Source organism: Nicotiana sylvestris, chromosome 5 (assembly GCF_000393655.2).
Source record: "Nicotiana sylvestris chromosome 5, ASM39365v2, whole genome shotgun sequence".
In the NCBI taxonomy this organism is placed as follows: Eukaryota; Viridiplantae; Streptophyta; class Magnoliopsida; order Solanales; family Solanaceae; genus Nicotiana; species Nicotiana sylvestris.
The window spans coordinates 22,415,486-22,438,094 of record NC_091061.1 but is presented as its reverse complement, the minus strand read 5'-3'; the positions used below and the strand labels follow the sequence as shown (position 1 = coordinate 22,438,094).

The window sequence follows — 22,609 nt, the reverse complement described above, 5'->3', positions numbered from 1 at the left end:
TGAGTGAGACCGAAGCAATCAATTTAGGGGACCAGGATGATGTTAGGGAAACCAAGATAAGTGTGCATTTAGAACCGCAAGTTAAGGAGGAAATAATCAAAATATTGTTTGAGTACAAAGATGTCTTTGCATGGTCATATGATGATATGTCGGGCCTGAGCACTGATCTGGTAGTTCATAAATTGCCAACTGATCCAACATGCCCTCCTGTCAAGCAAAAGTTGTGAAAGTTCAAGACTGATATGAGTGTGAAGATCAAAGAAGAAATCACAAAGCAACTTACTGCAAAGGTCATTCGAGTCACTCGATATCCTACTTGGTTAGCCAATGTTGTGCCAGTACCAAAGAAGGATGGTAAGACCAGGGTCTGTGTTGATTACCGTGATCTTAACAAAGCAAGCCCGAAGGATAATTTTCCATTGCGGAACATTCACATTCTGATCGATAATTGTGCCAAGCATGAGATTGGGTCTTTTGTGGACTGTTATGCGGGATATCACCAGATCTTGATGGATGAGGAAGATGCTGAAAAGACAGCATTCATCACACCATGGGGAAGATACTGTTATCGGGTAATGCCATTTGGTTTGAAGAATGCTGGGGCAACTTACATGAGGGCAATGACCACTATATTTCACGACATGATACATAGGGAGATCGAGGTTTATGTAGATGATGTGATCATAAAGTCAAAGAAGTAGTCTGACCATGTCAAGTACCTGAGGATGTTTTTCCAAAGGCTCCGCAGGTACAACCTCAAGCTCAATCCAGCAAAATGTGCATTTGGTGTCCCGTCTGGGAAACTGCTAAGATTCGTGGTCAGTCGACGAGGTATTGAGTTAGACCCGTCGAAGATCAAAGCTATTCAAGAGTTAACGCCGCCAAAGAACAAAACAGAGGTGATGAGTTTGCTTGGAAGGTTAAATTACATCAGCAGGTTTATTGCTCAGATCACGACAACTTGTGAGCCCATTTTTAAGCTGCTGAAGAAGAATGTTGCGGTCAAGTGGACTGATGAATGTCAAGAAGCATTTGATAAGATTAAGATATACCTGTCGAATCCACCTGTATTGGTCCCACCAGAGCCTAGAAGACCTTTATTTCTCTCTTTGACAGTCTTGGATAATTCTTTTGGCTGTGTATTGAGTCAACATGACATCACGGGAAAGAAGGAGCAAGCAATCTATTATCTCAGTAAGAAGTTCACTCCCTATGAGGTTAAGTACACTCTGCTTGAGAGGACATGTTGCGCCCTGACTTGGGTGGCACAAAAGTTGAAGCATTATCTGTCGTCCTACACTACTTACCTCATTTCCCACATGGATCCTCTAAAGTATATCTTTCAGAAGCCTATGCCCACGGGAAGACTAGCGAAGTGGCAGATTTTACTTACAGAGTTTGACATCATCTATGTGACTCGGACCATGATGAAAGCCCAAGCCTTGGTCGACCACTTAGCCGAGAATACGGTGGATGATGAATATGAGCCACTGAAGACTTATTTTCCTAATGAAGAGGTCATGAGTGTTGACGAGATTGACCATGATGAAAAGGCGGGTTGGAAACTCTTTTTTGATGGAGTTGCTAACATGAAAGGTGTCGGAATAGGGGTTGTACTTATCTCTGAAACAGGGCAACACTACCTTGTAACAGCCCAGCTTCGATTTTATTGCACCAACTATATGGCTAAGTACGAAGCATGCATTCTGGGTTTGAGGTTAGCTATAGACATGGGAGTCTAGGAAATACTTGTTCCGGGAGATTCAGATTTGTTGGTTCACCAGATTCAAGGAGAATGGGAGACTCGAGATTTGAAGCTCACACCGTACCGACAGTGCCTGCATGATCTTTGCCAATGATTCAGGTCGGTCGAATTTAGACATATTCCCAGGATTCATAATGAGATTGTTGATGCCTTGGCTACTCTGGCGTCAATGTTACATCATCCAGACAAGGCTTATGTTGACCCCGTGCATATCCAAGTTTATGATCAACATGCTTATTGTAATGTGATGGAAGAAGAAATCAATGGCGAACCTTGGTTCCACGATATCAATGAATACATCAGGTTGGGGGTATATCCATTACATGCTACAGGTGACCAAAAGAGAACCATTCGATGTCTGGCTAGTGGATTTTTTTTAGTGGAGGAATCTTGTACAAGAGGACTCCGGACTTAGGACTGCTGAGGTGCATAGATGCTAAAGAAGCTTCAACTATCATGGCTGAAGTACATTCTGGAGTTTGCGGGCCGCATATGAACGAGTATGTTTTGGCAAAGAAGATACTTTGAGAAGGTTATTATTGGCTCACCATGGAACGGGATTGTATCAATTTTGTTCGCAAATGTCAACAATGCCAGGTACACGGTGATTTAATTCATTCTCCCCCATCCGGGTTACACACAATGGCTGCACCTTGGCCTTTTGTTGCTTGGGGCATGGATGTTATTGGACCAATTGAGCCGGCAGCGTCAAACGGGCATAGATTCATTCTGGTGGCCATTGATTACTTTACCAAGTGGGTCGAAGTTGTAACTTTCAAGTCCGTGACCAAGAAGGCAGTAGTGGATTTTGTTCATTCAAATATCATTTGTCGGTTTGGAATTCCCAAGGTGATCATCACAAACAATACTGCTAATCTAAATAGTCATTTGATGAAAGAGGTATGCCAACAGTTCAAGATCATGCATCGGAACTCCACCCCGTATCGCCCCAAGGCAAATGGAGTTGTTGAGGTTGCTAACAAGAACGTAAAGAAGATACTTCGTAAGATGGTTCAAGGTTCTAGGTAGTGGCATGAAAAGTTGCCTTTTGCCTTACTGGGTTATCGCACTACTGTTCGCACTTCAGTAGGTGCAACTCCTTATCTGATGGTATATGGAACTGAGGCAGTTATACCTAGAGAAGTTGAGATTTCATCCCTTCGGATCGTTGCAGAAGCTGAAATTGATGATGATGAGTGGGTCAAAACCCGGCTAGAGCAGTTGAGTTTGATTGATGAGAAAAGATTGGCTGCAGTATGTCATGGTCAATTGTATCAGAAGAGAATGGATAGAGCATACAACAAAAAGGTGCGTCCTCGAAGATTTGAAGTGGGCCAGATGGTATTGAAACGCATCCTTCCTCATCAGGTGGAAGCCAAAGGCAAGTTCGCCCCAAACTGGCAGGGGCCATTCGTTGTGACAAGAGTGTTGCCCAATGATGCTTTGTATTTAACAGACATAGAAGGCAAATATGTAGATATGACTATCAATTCTGATGCAGTTAAGAGGTACTATGTATGATTTCTTTGCTTACCTTCAGTTGTATTTTGTACTTGGCATGTTCAAAAATGAAATGACGAGGGCATTTTGTTCCGCTACCCAAACACTTCCATCCTTTGTTACCCCTTTTGAGCTTTATTTATTTTCTTTCATACCCCTCTTTTGGAATTAATAACAGAATTAGAGAACTAAAAAAATGAATGAATGAATGAAAAATAAGAAGAATGAAAAAGAAAGAAAAAGAAGAAGAAAAAAGAGAAAAGAAAAAAAAAAGAAAGAAAGAAGAGAAAAAAAAAGAAAAAAAGAGAAAAAAAGAAATAAAAAAAAAAAAAGAAGAAAAAAAGAGAGAGAAAAAACAACTTCCTTTTGAACTACGTTCGACCTGATTCCTTTTAAGGATACGTAGGCAGCCTTACGGTTCGGTCTCATCAAAAGAAAATTTAAAATTCCCCAGACCCAAAGAAACTGGGGCAGAAGTTTTGGTTTTGAAAAGATCTGATTCCAAAAGTTGTAATTTTGACCCCTTTTCATCTTAAGTTAGTTTGAGCCTTCATGCCACCCTTTCTTTCTAACCTTGTCCAAAAGCCTACATTACGATCCAAAGAAAGACCTTTCGATCAATCTTTGAGGATGCCAGGTCAAGCGAGATAGAGGTATGATTTACATCATGGGTAACACTTTGTTCATGGGCGCAGGAGAGAAAATTTAAAATGAGAGAGTCTTATTGGTGAAAACCCCCACGGGCACCATAAAGGCGATGGTGAGTTGAGAGAAAATTTAAAATGAGAGATTCTTATTGGTGAAAACCCTCGCGGGCACCGTAAGGCGATGGTGAGTTGAGGGATGAACAAATGAGAGAGGCTTGTTGGTGAAAACCCTTCAGGGCACTACAAGTCGAATGAGGCTCATGACTTTACAGAGAAATTGGACCATTGAAAGCCCGGTTTTTAAAGTATGAAGACATGACATGAACTGAAAATATGATTGGTTGGACGGATTAGGCTGATCAGTCCAAATTGCATGTCATGATCATTGGAGCTGGCTGCTTCCCTCAGATAAGTCTTCTTTTCTCATTCTTCTTCATATAGTCATCTCTGCTCAAAATTTTCCTTTGTTCCTTTTGTCAAAAATTATTCACTTTGCTCTTTGAGTCTATCTTAATGGGTCTCTTTTGAGTCAGCCCTTGTTGAACAAGCAGGAAAGGATTTCATAGCCTACTACCAGCTTCTAAATTGCACAAAACGGAGTCCGGCCAGACACATCACAATTGACTTGATTTTGAATAAGCAGTATGGTGATAACTGAGGTTCAGGCAATCATGTGAATCTTGAATTTTGAGAAAATAGAAGGATTCAACAACTTTCAAAATGAAAACACAATGTGACAAGTGAGTGTGAGAGATTCAGGTCATGCAGAGATTTTGTGGTCCAGTTCTAATCAAAAGGTCAAACAACTTCTTGCTATCCCAAAGCAGCTAATCAGAATGAAGCATTGCAGTAGCGGAAGCAGACACTCAGCAAGAATGTCACAAACTAACCACCCCATTTTCAAACTAACAAGATTTTATTTGTCTGAAACATGGGCAAGAAAATTTTTAAATCCACAGGGACCTCCCATGAAAAAGCATGGTCCAGGGAGCAAGAAATTATGTTCAGAATCCTCAAAGATGAGAGCATGGCTCAGGTAAGTTCATTCTTAGTTTTCAGGACCCTCCTGGATAATGGGATTTAATTTAAAATTTTCAGGACCCTCCTGGATAATGGGATTTAATTCAAAAGCTTTCAGGACCCTCCTGGATAATGAGATTTAATTTAAAATTTTAAGGACCCTCTTGGATAATGGGATTTAGTTTTTAAATTCTCAGGACCTTTCTGGATAATGCGATTTAATTTAAAATTTTCAGGACCCTCCTGGATAATGGGATTTAGTTTTTAAATTTTAAGGACCCTCCTGGATAATGGGATTTAGTTTTTAAATTTTCAGGACCCTCCTGGATAATGAAATTTAATTTAAAATTTTCAGGACCCTCCTGGATAATGGGATTTAATTTAAAATTTTCAGGACCCCCCTGGATAATGTGATTTAGTTTTTAAATTCTCAGGACCTTCCTGGATAATGCGATTTAATTTAAAATTTTCAGGACCCTCCTGGATAATGGGATTTAGTTTTTAAATTCTCAGGACCCTCCTGGATAATGAGATTTAGTTTTTAAATTTTCAGGACCCTCCTGGATAATGGGATTTAGTTTTAAAGCCTTCAGGACCCTCCTGGATAATGGAATTTAATTTTTAAATTTTCAGGACCCTCCTGGATAATGGAATTTAATTTTAAAAGTTTTCAGGACCCTCCTGGATAATGGGGTTTAATTTAAAAGTTTTCAGGACCCTCCTAGATAATTTGATTTAATTTAAAAGCTTTCAGGATCCTCCTAGATAATGAGATTTAATTTTAAAAGTTTTCAGTACCCTCCTGGATAATGGAATTTAGTTTTAAATCCTTCTGGACCCTCCTGGATAATGGGATTTAATTTTTAAATTTTCAGGACCCTCCTGGATAATGAAATTTAATTTTAAAAGTTTTCAGGACCCTCCTGGATAATGGGGTTTAATTTAAAAGTTTTCAGGACCCTCATGGATAATTTGATTTAATTTAAAAGCTTTCAGGATCCTCCTAGATAATGGGATTTAATTTTAAAAGTTTTTAGGACCCTCCTTGATAATGGGATTTGATTTTAAAAGTTTTCAGGACGCTCCTGGATAATGGATTTAGTATTTAAATTTTCAGGACCCTCCTGGATAATGGGATTTAATTTTAAAAGCCCTCAGGAACCTCCTGGATAATGGGATTTAGTTTTTAGATTTTTAGGACCCTCCTGGATAATGGGATTTAATTTTAAGTTTTAGCGTAAGTTCTCCCTTTAGAAAATATAATTTAGCCTTAAAGTTATCACTCTTAAGATGAGATTCAATTTGAAGTTTTCAGGGCCCTCCTGGATAATGGGATTTAGCTTTTAAATTCTTAGAGCTCTGTAGGTAACATGATCCAATTAACACTCACAAATATGCCTAGATCCCAAACTGGGGCAGAAAAATTTCTTTTGTTTTGACTGTTTTGTAGCAATCAGGCACCCAACTGGATAATGAGGGAATACAGTTTTAAGTTTTAGCAATCAGGTGCCCACCTGGATAACGAGGGAATACAGTTTCAAGTTTTAGCAATCAGGCGCCCAACTGGATAACGAGGGAACACAATTCAAGTTTTGGAAATCAGGCACACACCTGGAGAACGAGGGAACTCATTTTATACCAAAGTCAAGCTATTGGCAGGCGCCCACCTGGAGAACGAGGGAATTCATTTCAGAGTTACTTCAATTCGCAAATTCAAGAAGTATCAGGAGCCCGCCTGAAGAACATGGTTCATTTTTCAGTTGCATATTGAAGATCAAGTAGAGATTCACGGAAGATTCAAGATAAGAAGTAGATAGGATCTTGTATTTTCCTTTTACTTTTGCTGTAATTTTTCCTTTTATTTTTTATGTAATGGCAGGAACCGCGGACCGGAACCTCGACGACACTTCACTCGACTCTCCACCTCGGTACTCCATTGCTCCTCACACTCTGAGCTACACGTGACCTGATTCCTTTATAGTCAAGGATATGTAGGCAGCTCAGATACCAGGGCTCGGTTACAATCTTTTTTAGCCAACTTTATTTTCTTTTGAATAAGTGTCGGGTCATAAATCAATTACGTTGCTTATTGTTCTTTGCTCCGAAAACTCTTTGTGTTTCCAAACAAAGAGGGACAGCTGTAAGACGTAATTTTTGACCCACGCATTAGAATTACCTTTAATGGTCCTAGTATTTTTAGGATATCTATTTAAACTTATTTCTATAAGATTTCACTTTATTATTAAATTCAATATAAAAGAATACAAAAATAATAATAAATATATGTATATAGTTTCATGTTTTATCTTATTTCTATTTAGTTTAGGCTATTAAGATTTTTATAGCCATATATTTTATTTTACTATGATTTTCACTCTTACTTTTTATTTTATATAAAACATGATATATTAAAAAATATATAGTTTCATATTATTACATAGTTTATTTAATTAATTGAAATTAGTTTAGTTTTAATTTAAAAAAGATTGGGTTGGCTATTTAATGGACTTTTAAAAATTGAAGAAGTACAAAATCTTGGCCCAATTTTACACAAGTAGAAGCCCAAAATCGGGCAGCCCATTCCCTTCCTTAACCCCAATCCTTTGACCCGCCGGATCGACCCATCTACCTGCCCATTTTACCCTTTAATCTCGGCCATCCATTCACCAAATCCAACGGCCCACATTATATCCACACACCCAAATACAAACTCAGTTATATCACTCCAACCCCTAACCCTAAAGACTAAACCAGCCGCACCCTCTTCTCCCTCACACCTTCTGCTGCCATAACCCAGCACAAACCTCACCATAAATGAACCCTCATGGTCCCCCCTCCTCTCCTTTCTCTCTTCCACGTCCTCAAAACCATATTGATCTCTGTCAGAAGAAGATATTTCATTTTTCCCCTTTCCACGCGCTCTTGCTTCCCTTGGATGGAATTCGGATTAATGGTAGACGTAGGATTTGAAAACTTTAAATCCTAGTCTTCCATTTGTCTCAGAACCATCCAGAAACAAGAACAAGAGGGGATTTTCGTTTGGGGGCAGGGGAATTTCTGAATTTATTGAAGGGCAAATTCGGGTTTTTAGAGAGATTTCTTGTTGGAGAAGGAGAAGCTTCGAGAGGAAGCTATATATTTGGGGTCTGGACAGAGATGGGTTTTTTTTTTCTTTTTTTGGGTTTTGTTTTTTTCGGAGAAAATTGACGAAAAGAGAGGAGGCTTTGTTCTTAGCTTTTGGATTTTTGTTTCCTGTTTTCCTTTGAATTCCATAGAGAAGATATAAAAAAATACCAAAAAATTTTAATTCTGTCGTTTTTCTTAATTTGTTACAAAGGCCAGAAAATTCAAAAAGAAAGGGTTTCGTTCTTCTTCTGAAATTCAACTGAGGTATTAGGAGTTTGATTGACTGGACTTGCCGTTCGAAGTCGAGTTCGCGGTTCCTGTTCAATCTAGTTGCTGCTTTTCTCGTTCGGATTTTGGATTCAGAGCATTGTAGCTGGTTCTCTTAATTATCCGCTATTAAGAAGGAACTCGCATTCTCAGGTTCATTCCCATTATCCCATCTATCTTAGTTTTCATTGCAAATTTAGCCGGAAGAGCCATTTTGAGACCGGTTTGTTGGTATCATGTTTTAATCAATTAGATATAGAGTTATGTTAGCAGGGGTTTGTTAATCCCGTTTCGATTTAATCTGTGCCATTGTGATTGTTAGTCTCTTTCAGTAGCTTGTTCGTATTTTGGAAATGAATTGTGTTTCAATTTTCTTGGATCTTATACTGTCGTAATGTTATCATAGAGAGTGTTGTGCTTGATTGTTTGAATATTGTTCCAAACATAGTGTCGATAATGACTATTCTTTCAAAGTTAAGCAAAGTTCTAATACCTTGGACCTATCTCACAAAGTTCCGTTAAGATTTAAGCTACTTGCCATGATTTGCTCATTTTAGACATAGACAAATGATATGTAAAGCAAGCTTCTGCAGCTATGTATGTGTTCAGTGCTGCTCTGGATTGAATACAACTATCTGTTGATGTTGCTGATGACACTACGTGAAGTGTCTTACTTTTTCATTTAATTTAAGCCCTCGTCATACCCTACCATTTACTTAACGTCTCTTGAACTTTCTGTTAAAAACTATTATGGAAACATATGGAACAGTGACATTTAACTTGCCTAATATATGTTCTAGTTAACTTCTGAATGAGTATTACGTGAACAACATTTAAAATGGATTTGTTTAGTCTTATGAAAGTTCTGGGCGGGTTAGCAATCTTTGAATGGCTCTTCCAAATGGCTATAATTTGCATTTCTTTAACTCGTAGTAACTATTATTTTAGTTTTGTTTAGTTCATATTTTCTATGAATACTCAATACTTTATGTCAGATGATTTGTCTTGTTAATTACTGTTGTTTGACTGTGAGTTCGATTGAATTATGGATATTGGGACCGTGGGAATGGGGAAAGGCCGAATCCCATTAGCAATTGATTTGTCTCCATGCTTTAGTTACTGGGCTCGGTCTAATTATAAAAATGAGAAGTTGAGAAAGGAATGAGCATGATTTAGAATTTTCTTCTACCTTATTTAGTTTTCTTTCATTTGTTTATTTAATTACATTGTCCGCTAGGAACATGCTTCGGCCGATCACATTTGGGTAGGCAAGCCTTAGGATTTTTGTTGGTTTTGAGGCAAGAGATCGTTCCCTTAGTTACATTTATCCGGGGAATGCCCCAAAGGACTTGCATATATTTTATTCCGGGGAATGCCCCGAAGTACTTGTATTTAGAGACCTAAAGTAGAACTCGTACTATTTTATTTTCATTTTTATTTTTATTTCTTCTTTTATTAGGTGGGAACAACCTCGAGCCTCTTGTGTGTTTATTTTCCCGTTTCTATGTTTTTACCTTAATTCGAATATCCTAAAAAGTCAACTTGATCATGTACGCAACCGTGATTTTCACGGGACTTGGGGAGTGCCTAACACCTTCTCCCCGAGTCAAGTGAACCCCCTTACCTGAATCTCTGGTGCAGACTTGGTTTTAGAGTCTGAAATATTTTAAAAGGAAAAAATCATTTAAAAAAACGGTGACCTGGCACACCGAAATCGAAGTCAGGTGGCGACTCTGAGTTATTTCCTTTTGAACAATCTTTTGTCACTTTCAAAATTGAAAAACCCTTTCGGGCTTTGCGAAATCCTTTTATTATTTTTAAGAGGGATAGTGAGGTTTGGTTAAAAAAGGGGGTGTGACAAGTAGTACTTATGGAAATTGTAATCTACATTATTTTGCCAAGGGGCATAAATCACAGCCACTAACTTCACTACTGCTAATTTTATTCTTTATGCTTGGAATTTGCTGAACAGTCCTCATGGCTGCATGTCCCAACCTCAGATATCAAAGACTAGATTCTAATTCGTTTCTCTAAATTACACCAGCTAACATTGACATTGCTGCTTTCTTATTCAACAAGTACAAGCCTGCTGGCTCTTTACCAATCCTCGGTACCTTCCCACTTAAGAGTTCCTGAAACAGACAGAAATTAGGGTAGAAGCTAACCCAACATCTGAGATCCCTAGTAAGCTTTGACACTAACAGTAGATTGAACTTAAAATCAAGTACGTGTAACACATTCTTTACCTACTGATCTGCTAAAATGTATGCATTTTCAGTATGTTCTATCTTTGCTCTTATTCTAGTTGGTAATTGCACTCCTTGTTACTCTGATCCTCCATACTCTTAACATTACTCAGGACCTCTTTATTGTGAGTAACGTGATGTATAACTCCTGAATCTATTATCCAATCTACCATTGAAGCACTAGAAAATAGGAAAATTATATTTGTAATGTTGGATGAGCATTGTCCAACTTGTGGTTTGTTTAGTAGTCCCACTAGCTGATTCTATTGATCCTCAGTTAGCACATGTCCTTAAAATTGATTCACAGTTGACCCCAACTCTTCAGTGCTCGCTGCATTAGCATAGGTCTTTGGTCCTCCACTCTGAAACTTCTTTTTGCTTTTGAAATCTGCTCGATAACCAATATTTTGTAGCAATTTTCTTTCAAGTGTCCTTTTGTAGCCACAGAGCTCACAGACCAACCCAAACTTCTTAGGCTTGAATCACTGAGTCATTCCTGCCATCATAGTGAGGGGATGTCTGTTTGTGTCACCAACTCTTAGTGATCTCTGACTTTCCTCCTGAATTACTATTGCATAGGCCTCGTTTACTGAAATAACTAGTCTCCTCATGAGAACATTGCTCCTAACATTGTTATAGATCTCATTCAGACCCTTAAGAAACTACAGTAGCCTAATTTTCTCTAGAAGTTCAAGTGAAAGTCTAGACTCCTCACAATCACAGGAAGACTTAGGGGCTAGCACATTTAATTCATTCCACGAATTACTCATTCTAGAATAATAGGTTGTTACTGAATATGTACCTTGTTTTAGAGTAGCTATTTCTATCCATAAGTGATAAATTCTCGTTAAACTGCATCTGTCAAACTTCTCTTTGAAATCACTCCATACTTTCTTTGCATTTGATGCAAACACAATTCCCGGCATCAATTCATTTGCAACTGTGCTGCCAATCCACGAGAGCACAATTGCATTATATTTCTCCCACTGTTCTGCGAGCTCTCCTTTATACATAAGTTTGACACATGTTCCATCCACAAATCCCAGCTTACATTTTACCCTCAGAGCTAATTTCACCGCCCTGCTCCACAAGGCATAATTTTTTGGCCCTGTGAGCTTTATTAGGACTAATACTAACCTAGGAGCATCCGAAGCTTAAAGAAAGAGTGGATTATTGTGTTCAAGTAGAGTTACCTCATTTCCTGCCATGTCTATCAAGTGTGAGCTCCGTCAGAACTTGATTATCTAGGAATTCTTCTCCAATTGTCGGAATCTTAGTCGGAACCCTAATTGTTAGATCGCGTCTCTAATACCATGTCAAATTGAGCTAAATTGAGGGAGCTAATACACATTCCTACACATGCAAACATGTATCCTTCTCATTGATTCAATTATCAACTGAATGTAGCAAATTTACAGAGAAGAGGAAGAAGAAGACTAGAGAGAGAAATTGAGATCGGTATATTCTAGAATCTCTATGTTTCTAACTAACTAATTAATACAGAGATTATAATATATATTCTTATACACCGTCTTTCTCCTCTACTTTGTTTATTTACAAATTGCCTTCTTTCATTTACTTCTATCTCCTACTTAGTCCCTATTGTTGTAATACTGCATAGCTTCATAACTGTTAATAACTCTTTCTTCAATTGCATAAGCTAGTTTGAACTGAACAACATTAGACTTTTGAGGTTGGTATTGTTGGTGATAGAAATTTATACTATTAGTTGTTTTAACAGCAGCAGCAGAAGGAGGAACACTAGGCCTTCCTTTACTTCTTCCATAGAATTGTTCATCTAGAAGAGCAAAGGCTTCTTGGCCTATTTTGGAAAGGTCTTTCTTTGGTGCCATATTCTGAGAGTTGGCTGCAAAAACTAATGTGTGAAAAGTTGGTATTTTGGTTAGTAGTAGAAAGGTGAGAAGTTGGTTGTGTTTATTGTGACTTTTCTTATTCATTAAAAATATTGTTGCGAGTGTAAGATATATTTGGTCTTTTTGAACTACCAAGTTTCTCTTTGCTAATAATTGGAGTTCACTATTTCATTTTAGACAGCTCATTATAAGAAGTTTTAATGCTTCTTACCAAAAAGAATTTTATTTTCAGATTCGAACTCGATACTTTCTGTTAATAATAAAGTAACCTTTATCATTCCACCACCCTCTTTGATGATGTTTAACGTGCTTTTTATAAAATTTCACGCAAACGTAAGTGATTATTCAAAAATATTTTTTGTATTCAACAAATCTTTTCCAAGAGGTGTATTTTTTTAATATCATAACATTTAAAAGGAGCATATCTAAAGTACTTTATGTGATTCTGAATTAGCATACACAAAAAGAGAGTAAGGTCGACATCTCTAAAATAAACAGATAAAACATATTTGGTATAGCATAAAAGTAAATTAAATAACACCCTTGTGGCAAAAAAGAGGTTGTGTTGGGAGCACTTTAATTGGACCCCGAATATGAAATTGTCTTATTAAGGAGCACTTTACTCCCCAATATTGAGTTTCCAGCGCGAATTTGAATTTAATTGGACCCCAATACATGTAGCAGACACTGCGTACGAAACAAAACAAAAACACCCTTGTGAATCTTTGCAAAATCACACTAAGATCAGAGGGCTTTTGGAGCACTTTGCATCTTGAGGAGACCCATTGCACATTAAGTATATGGAAATGATACTTCTACAAAGAATGAGATTTTCAATGACGATCTAGCTAGGTCACTACAAAAACACAACTGTATTTGTGGCGAATGAAACATTCGACAGCAATGACGGAGCCACCTTATAGGAAGGGGTGTCAAATGATACCCCTTCGGGAAAAAATACACTGTGTAGGCAGGTGAATTTTTTTTAGGTAAATAGACTATTTCCACGGCTCGAGCTCATGACCTCCTGGTCACATGATAGCAACTGGTAAAATACAATAAATGATATGTAACCTGAAAGAAACAGTAATAAGTACAATTACAGTTTGAAATAAGTACAACTGTCTCTAATGAAAGGAATAGTAAATAGGGAAGGAGGAAGGAGACTTCAAGGTCCGCGGACGCCAGCAGATCTACCTCGAGTCTCCAAATGCTAACTTGAGCTGATACGCCTCACGGATAGCTGGGACCAATATCAAAATTTGCACAAGAAGTACAGAGTATAGTATTAGTATAACCGACCCAATGTACTCCGTAAGTGTCGAGCCTAATCTCGACGAAGTAGTGACGAGGCTATTACAGGACACCCACATAATTAAACCTGTGCAGACAACAATATACGTACAACATAACAACAAATAAGCATGTACTAGTGGGAGGGGACATGCGAAAGGGGTACAAGATACGATAACTACAGCAGGGAATGATAACAAGTAGCAGCCAAAAAGCCTTCAACCAATAAAACGAATAAACATAATGAATAAGGCTGCACGGTATCATCCTTCGTGCTTTTACTCTCAACCTCACCATAAAACAGTAATATTGGCACGGCATCACACTTCGTGCTTTAACTCTCAATTACGGCACGACATCACCGTTCATGCTTTTACTTTCAATTTCATCATATAACAATAAATACGGTACGACATCACTCTTCGTGGTTTTACTCTCAATTTCATCATGTAACAATAAATACGGCACGGCGTTACCCTTCGTGCTTTACAACTTTCCTTTACCATGTAAGAATGAACAAATAACAATAAGGAGATAGAACAAACAAGAACAAACCTTACGTTAAGAATAGTTCCACAATTCCAACCTCAACTTCAGAAACAATACTCAATTATCACAGATAGCCCATAAATGCGAAATGAATGATCAATTCAATAATTAACGAGTCTAAGCATGAATATCGTGATCAAAGAAAGAAAGAAATTACAAAAAACAAGTCTCACCCGCATGCTTTGACCCAACAACAATGCATAGGTAATTGTCACCTCACATGTATGTTGTATCCAACATTTAAACAAGTATCAAGTAGGCAAACAAGTCCTAATCCCTAAAGCCAAGGTTAACCACGACACTTACGTTGCTCCACAAATTAACTCAAAGCTCAATCACGGCTTTGCCTTTCGAACAAGCCTCCGAACCAATCAAATCTAGCAAATAATCAACCAAATAATTCAAAATAAGCCTTAGGAACTATCCACGATTGCAAAAGATTCAATTTAGATCATTATTAAAGAAATTCAACAAAAGTCAACTTCCAGACATGCTTGGTCCAAACCCGAAATTTGGACCGAACTCGATTACCCATTCACCCTCGAGCCTGGTTATGTAATTTGTTTTAAAATCCAACCTCAATTTGAAATTTAAATCCCAATTTTACCAAAAATCCCTAATTCTACCCACACCACAAGTGTCTACCATAAAAATCCTAGATTTTAGGTTGAAATCTTATGAAATGTAATGAAAAAGTGAAAAACATATATGTTAGAATCACTTACCAATGAATTGGGAAGAAGAGCTCTTGGGAAAATCTCCTCTAGGGTTTCTAGGTTTCAAAATTTGAAAGAATGAGAGAAATCCCGTCTAACTCAGCTTTTGACCAGGCGCAGATGTCACAATTGCGACCTGGGATTTGCAATTGCATACCCCGGAAATGCGAAAAAGCCATTGCAATTGCGAAGCCTTCACACCTCTGCTATTATTGCATTTGCAATGATTTGTTCGCAAATGCGAACTCTAGTCCTCCGTAATTGCGACCCTTCTTTATCACAAATGCGAGCCTTAGCTGACCCATCCCTCTTTGCAATTGTGGCCAAGACAGAAAATTGGGTCCTTCGCAATTGCGAACACTAACCTCGCAATTGCAAGGTCCGAGACCTGCACCAGAACAGATTTGCACCAGCTATTTTCTAAGTCCAAACTCACTTTGTAGCCTATCTGAAACTCACCCGAGCCCTAGGGGATCCAAACCAAATATGCACACGAGTCCAAAAACATCATACAAACTTGCTTGTGCGATAAAATTGTCAAAATAAGACCTAGAACTATGATTCGGACACTAAATCAAAATGAAATTTTCAAGAAACTTTAGAATTGCTATTTTAATAACAGAATGTTTGAATCATGTCAAACTAACTCTATTTTTCACCAAATTTGACAGTGTGATGACCCAGATTTCCCACCTTCGGGAATTGTGATGGCGCCTACTCGTGAAAGCTAGGAAAGCCGACAGTTACAATTTTACTACCCCTATTATTAACCAATAAGAAATACGAAAGTAATATAATAGTGCCACAACTCAAGTACATAGCTACCTAATGGATCTGGTATCACAATTCACGAACGACTAAGATTTACTACAAATAGAAGTCTGAAAGAAGTATAACTGTTCTCGAAATAGAAGAGACAGAAGAAACTAAAGCGGGGAATTGGGACTTCATGCTCTGAGAATGCCAGCATATCTACCTTGGTCTCATAGGACTGAAGGCAGCAACCTCAAGCTACTCACAAGGTCCGGCACCGAAATCTGCACAAAAAGTGGAGATATCAGTACAACCGATCCCATATACTGGTAAGTGTAGAGCCTAACCTCAGCGAAGTAGTGACGAGGCTAGGAAACGACAACCATATAAACCTATGTAGTTAAATCATATACGGGCAAAACAATAATAACAGAAAATAACAGATAAGGATGGGAAGGGAAACATTCTGTGGGGATTATCAAATTCTAACAGTAATTCAACAAAGAAGCATAATGAACACCATATTTGTATCCACAGGGAATCACCCTTCATGATTTTGCTCTCGTTCTCACCATAAGAAACAACAGAAATGGAACGGCATCACCCTTCGTGCATTAACTCTCATAATCGTGGCACGGCATCACCCTTCATGCATTAACGCTCACTCATAATATCATACGCGGCATCACCCTTCGTGCTTTACACTCTTCCTCACCTAAACAATAGAAACAATACATCCCGGCAAGGGAATCAACAATAGAAACAATAACATCCCGGTAAAGGAATCAACAATAGAAACAATAATATCCCGGCAAAGGAATTAGCTATAACCAATCTCGTTTCAACAGTTAACTCCATGAAATAAGTCTCAATTTGAGTGAATACTCAACAATGGTCAATTACCAAGAAAAATATCTCAAATCTTGTTCAACATGGATAATCATCAATTTAAGCATGAATAGAACATATTAAGAATCACAATGGTCACAGTTTAAGACTTACTTGCATGCTCGACACCAACGTATCGATACTCGTCACCACACTTATACGCCGTACTCAACACTAACATGTAGCAAATAAGATAACAACTTTTATTCCTTCAAGCTAATGTTAGACCAAACATTTACCTCGATCCCACGGACAAAACCAAGCCTTAATTACCGCTTTACCTCTCGGTCCCACTTCTAATCCGCTTGTATCTAGTCATAATTTACATAATAACATCAATAAATTCTAAATACAACAATTCTAATGCATGAATATATATTTCCCAATGTTTTCCCAAAAAGTCAAAAATCGACCCCGTGCCTGCTTGGTCAAAACTCGAAATTCGAACCAAAACCCGACTACCCATTCTCCCACGAACCCAAATATGCAATTGGTTTTGTAATCCGACCTCAAATTGAGATCCAAATGCCCAAATTTCGAAATTCCTAATTTCTACACAAGAACACCCAATTTTCCATGAAAACCCCTAGATTTTGAGATGAAATCATGTAAAAAGATGAAATAGATTGAAGAAAAAGAGTTAAGATTCATCTATCTATGATTTGGGGAAGAACTTGCTCTAGGAAAATCGCCCTTTGGAGTTTAGGTTTTGAAATTTTGAAGAATGAAGTGAAAATCCTGTCTAAAATCTCACTTAACATGCTGTAGTTATCGCAATTGCGATAAGGCCTTCCCCGGATGATACAAGATGGTGATATCATAGTATTTCAATAGCTCCAACCACCTCCTCTGCCTCAAATTTAGTTCCTTCTGCTTGAAAAAGTACTGTAGACTCTTGTGATCTGTGAACACCTCACATGACACGCCATATAAATACTGTATCCAAATCTTCAGCGCGTCAACAATAGCTGCTAGCTCCAAATCATGAACTGGATTATTCTTCTCGTAAACAATGGAAAAACTAACACCAGCGCCGTAGTCAAAGTTGTCTTGAGATTCTAAAAGCTCACCTTACACTCATCCGACCACCTGAACTGGGCACCCTTCTGGGTCAACCTGGTCATCGGGGCTGCTATAGATGAAAACCCCTCTACAAACCTACAGTAATAACCCGCCAAACCTAAGAAATTCCAGATCTCTGAGCTGATGTGGGTCTAGGCCAGTCCTTGACTGCCTCTATCTTCTTTGGATCCACCTGAACACCCTCTACTGATACAACATGACCCAAGAAGGCAACTGAGCTCAACAAAAACTCACACTTTGAAAACTTAGCATACAACTGACTGTCTCTCAAAGTCTGAAAAACGACTCGAAGATACTGCTCATGCTCCTCTCGGCTGCGGGAGTGGATCAAAATATCATCAATGAAGACAATCACGAAGGAATCCAGATACTGCCTGAACACTCAGTTCATCAAATCCATGAATGTTGTTGGGGCATTTGTCAATCCAAATGACATCACCAGAAACTTGTAATACCCGTACCGATTGCAAAAAGTTGTCTTAGGGACATCGGATGCCCTAATCCTCAACTGGTGGTAGCCAGATCTCAAATCAATCTTCGAGAACACTTTGGTACCCTGAAACTGATCAAACAAGTCACCAATCCTCGGCAATGGATACTTATTCATGATGGTGATTTTGTTCAACTGCCGATAATAAATACACAATCTCATCGATCCATCATTTTTCTTAAGAAACAACATTGGCGCAGAGAATACACTATTCATCAAATTCATGAATGTTGTTGGGGCATTGGTTATCCCGAAAGACATAACAAGAAACTCATAATGACCATATCTGGTCCTAAAAGCAGTTTTAAGAATATATGAATCCCTTATCTTCAATTGGTGATAACCCAAACGGAGATCAATCTTGGAGAACACCCTCGCTCCCTGAAGCTGATCAAATAAATCATCAATGCAAGGCAAAGGATACTTGTTCTTGATTGTTACTTTGTTCAATTGCCTATAATCAATGCACATTCTCATCGTGCCATCCTTCTTCTTCACAAACAAAACCGGTGCACCCCAAGGGGACACACTAGGCCGAATGAACCCCTTATCTAGGAGTTCCTGAAGTTGTTCTTTCAACTCCTTCAACTCTGCTGGTCCCATACGATATGGCGGAATAGAAATAGGCTGAGTGTCCGGCACCATGTCAATACCAAAATCAATATCCCTGTCCGGTGGCATGCCCGGTAGGTCTGTAGGAAAAACATTTGTCAATCCAAAAGTTGATATCCCTGTCGGGTGGCATCCCCGGCAGGTTTGTAGGAAAAACCGCTGGAAACTCCCGAACAACTAGCACGAAATCCACAGAAGGAACCTCAGCACTAGAATCATGAACATATGCCAAGTAAGCCAAACACCCCTTTTCAACTATACGCCGAGCCTTCATATAATAAATAACCCATACTAACAAAATGGCCAGGAGTCCATCTCCACTCCAATCGAGGCAAACCTGGAAAGGCAAAGGTCACGATCTTGGCATGACAGTCCAATATAGCGTGATAAGGTGACAACCAATACATCCCCAAAATAACATCGAAATCAACCATATCAAGGAGTAGAAGGTATACACTAGTCTCAAGACTCCCAATAACAACCATGCACAAATGATAGACACTGTCTACAACAATAAAATCACCTACCAGTATGGACATATATACAGGAGCAGTCAAAGAATCACGAGGCACAACCAAATACGAAGCAAAATAAGTAGACACATAGGAGTATATAGACCCGGGATCAAATAAAACTGATGCATCTACTGCAAATTGAAACTGTACATGTGATAATGGCATCAGATGCCTCAGCCTAGGCCTGGCTGGGAAAGCATAATATCAGGGTTGGGCCCCACCACTCTGAACTACATCCATGGGACGGCCTCCTACTGGCCGGCCTCTACCTCTAGCATCCTGACCTCCACCTCTAACACCTATGCCTCCACCTCTAGCTGTCTGACCCCTGTCCCTAGCTGGCTGAGCGGGAGGTGGAACACTCGATTCTTGAACTATGGCACGAGAACCCTGATGTTGAGAACTGCTCGATGCTCGAGGGCAAAATCTAGCAATGTGCCTCGGATAGCCACAAGTATAATAAGTCCTCAGCTGCTGGGACTGGTGACCCTGAAGCTGGCCCTGACGGCCTAAGTAACCACCCTGAAAACTCTGGAGTGGAGATGCACTGATAGGAGCTGGTGATGCACTGTAGGATAGCTAATCTGAATACTGCATATGAGAACCACGGCCACCTGGAGCACCATGAGAAGCCTGAAGTGCTGAATGAAACGGCCTGGAAGGATGGCCCCTACCAAAAGAATCCCTGCCTCTAGACGAGGCATCACTCAACCTACCAGAATGACGAGGCCTCTTGTCAGACCCCTAACCATTCCCTTAGCTAGAACCATCTCAACCTGCCTGGCCACATTGGCCGCATCCTGAAAAGAAATCTTCCTCCCTATCTTCTTATCCATCTGCAATCGAATAGGATGAGCGAGTCCCTCAATGAACCTCCTCACTCTCTCTCTCTCTATAGGGAGTATAAGAAGAGCATGACGAGGCAAATCAATAAACCTAGTCTTATAGTGGGTGACAGTCATAGAACCCTACTGGAGGTGCTCAAACTGCCTCTGATAATCCTCTCTCTAGGTGATCGGGAGAAACTTATCCAAAAATAGCTAAGAGAACTGATCCCAAGTCAGATCTAGTGATCCAGCTGGTCTGGCCAAACAATAATCCCTCCACCACTTCTTTGCGGAACCTGACATATGAAAAGCAGCAAAGTCGACCACATTGGTCTCCACTACCCCCATGTTCCGCAGAACCTCGTGACAACTCTCCAAATAATCCTGGAGATCCTTTGAAGATGTACTGCCATAGGTAGTAGTAAAAAGCTTGGTGAACCTGTCCCGCCTCCACAAGGCATTAGCAGACATAGATAATCCATCACTTGTCTGTGCCACAACACCCGGCAGAACTACCCCAACTAGCTGAGCTGCTGGAGTCTGAAACAGGGGAGCCATCTTCTCCAGAGTGCGAGTAACAGGAGTCTGGGCTCTTAAGTGACAGGAAATATGCCTGCCTGAGTGACACAATCCATAAGGTCCACTAGCCGGACCAGAGCATCCTGGAGTACCGAGGTGGCGATGAGCCCCTCTGGAACCTGAGTTGGCCCTGCTGGAACTGACTAGGCCAGAACCTCATCCTAAAACTCTACCTGAGGCTTTGTTGCTGGTGCTGCTACTTGAGCTCTAGGCTGAGCCCTTCCTCTACCTCGGCTTCTAGCACGACCTCGGCCTCTGCCCCTCGTAGAACCTGCCACTGGGGGCTCGAGCTACTGGTCAGCTGATGAAGCAGTACGTGTTCTCACCATATGCAAAAGAACAGAGTGAAAGTTCAATTAGCATTGATAAATCAAGTCGCACAACAAAAGGGAATAGATGCGAAGTTTTCCAAAACTATGTAGCCTCTAAAGGATAAGTACAGACGTCTCCGTACCGATCTCTCAGACTCTACCTAGTTTGTTTGTGAATTGTGAGACCAAGGTAACCTAGAGCTCTGATACCAACTTGTCACGATCCGGATTTCCCACCTGCGGGAATCGTGATGGCACCTACTCGTGAAAGCTAGGTAAGTCGACAATTACAGTTTTACTACCCTTATTATTAACCAAACATGGACAGATAATAGTTAAAACAAAATAACTAAGAAATGTGGAAGTAATATAATAGTGCCACAACTTAAGTACATAGCTACCTCATAGATCTGGTGTCACAATCCACGAACGACTAAGATTTACTATAAATAGAAGTCTGAAAGAAGTACAACTATTCTCGAAATAGAAAAGACAGAAGAAACTAAATCGGGGAAAGGGGACTTCAGGCTCTGCGAATGCCAGCACATCTACTGTTCTCTCCTAGGACTGAAGGCAGCAACCTCAAGCTACTCACAAGGTCCAGCACCGAAATCTGCACAAAAAGTGGAGAGTGCAGTATTAGTACAACCGACCCCATGTACTGGAAAGTATCGAGCCTAACCTCGGCGAAGTAGTGACGAGGCTAGGACACGACAACCATATAAACCTGTGCAGTTAAATCATATACGGGAAGAACAATAATAACAGAAAATAACAGATAAGGATGGGAAAGGGGAAACATGTTGCAGGGAATATCAAATTCTAATATAATTCAACAGATAAACATAATGAGACACCATATTTGTATCAACAGGGAAAATGAAACAGTAATACTTGCACGGAATCACCCTTCGTACATTAACTCTCATAATCGTGGCACGACATCATCCTTCGTGTATTAGCTCTCAAATCAAGGCATGGCATCACCCTTCGTGCATTAACACTCACAATATTGGTACGGCATTACCTTCGTGCATTAACACTCACTCACAATATCATGCACGGAATCACCATTCGTGCTTTACACTCTTCCTCACCCAAACAATAGAAATAATACATCCTGGCAAGGGAATCAACAATAGAAACAATAACATCATGGTAAGGGAATCAACAATAGAAACAATAACATCCTGGCAAGGGAATGGACTATAACCAATCGCGTTTCAACAGTTAACTCCACGAAATAAGTCTCAACTTGAGTCAATACTCAACAATGGTCAATTACTAAGAAAATATATCAAGTCTTGTTCAACATGGATAATCATCAATTTAAGCATGAATAGTACATATTAAGAATCACAATGGTCACAATTTAAGACTCACTTGCATGCTCGACACCAACGTATAGATACTCATCACCATACCTATACGTCATACTCAACACTAACATATAGCAAATAGGACAACAAATCCTATTCCCTCAATCTAAGGTTAGACCAAACACTTACCTCGATCCCACAGTCAAAATCAAGCCTCAATTACCGCTTT

At 39.4% G+C, this 22,609-nt stretch overlaps 1 protein-coding gene across 1 annotated transcript; it reads left to right on the top strand.

Moving 5' to 3' along the window:
* The first annotated feature begins 1,424 nt into the window (after positions 1–1,424).
* Positions 1,425–10,339, top strand: LOC138868381 (uncharacterized). Its single transcript, XM_070145932.1, has 3 exons — positions 1,425–1,717; positions 1,865–2,075; positions 10,298–10,339. The coding sequence occupies exons 1-3, from the start codon at positions 1,425–1,427 to the stop codon at positions 10,337–10,339; spliced, it is 546 nt and encodes a 181-aa protein (XP_070002033.1).
* Positions 10,340–22,609: the final 12,270 nt, after the last annotated feature.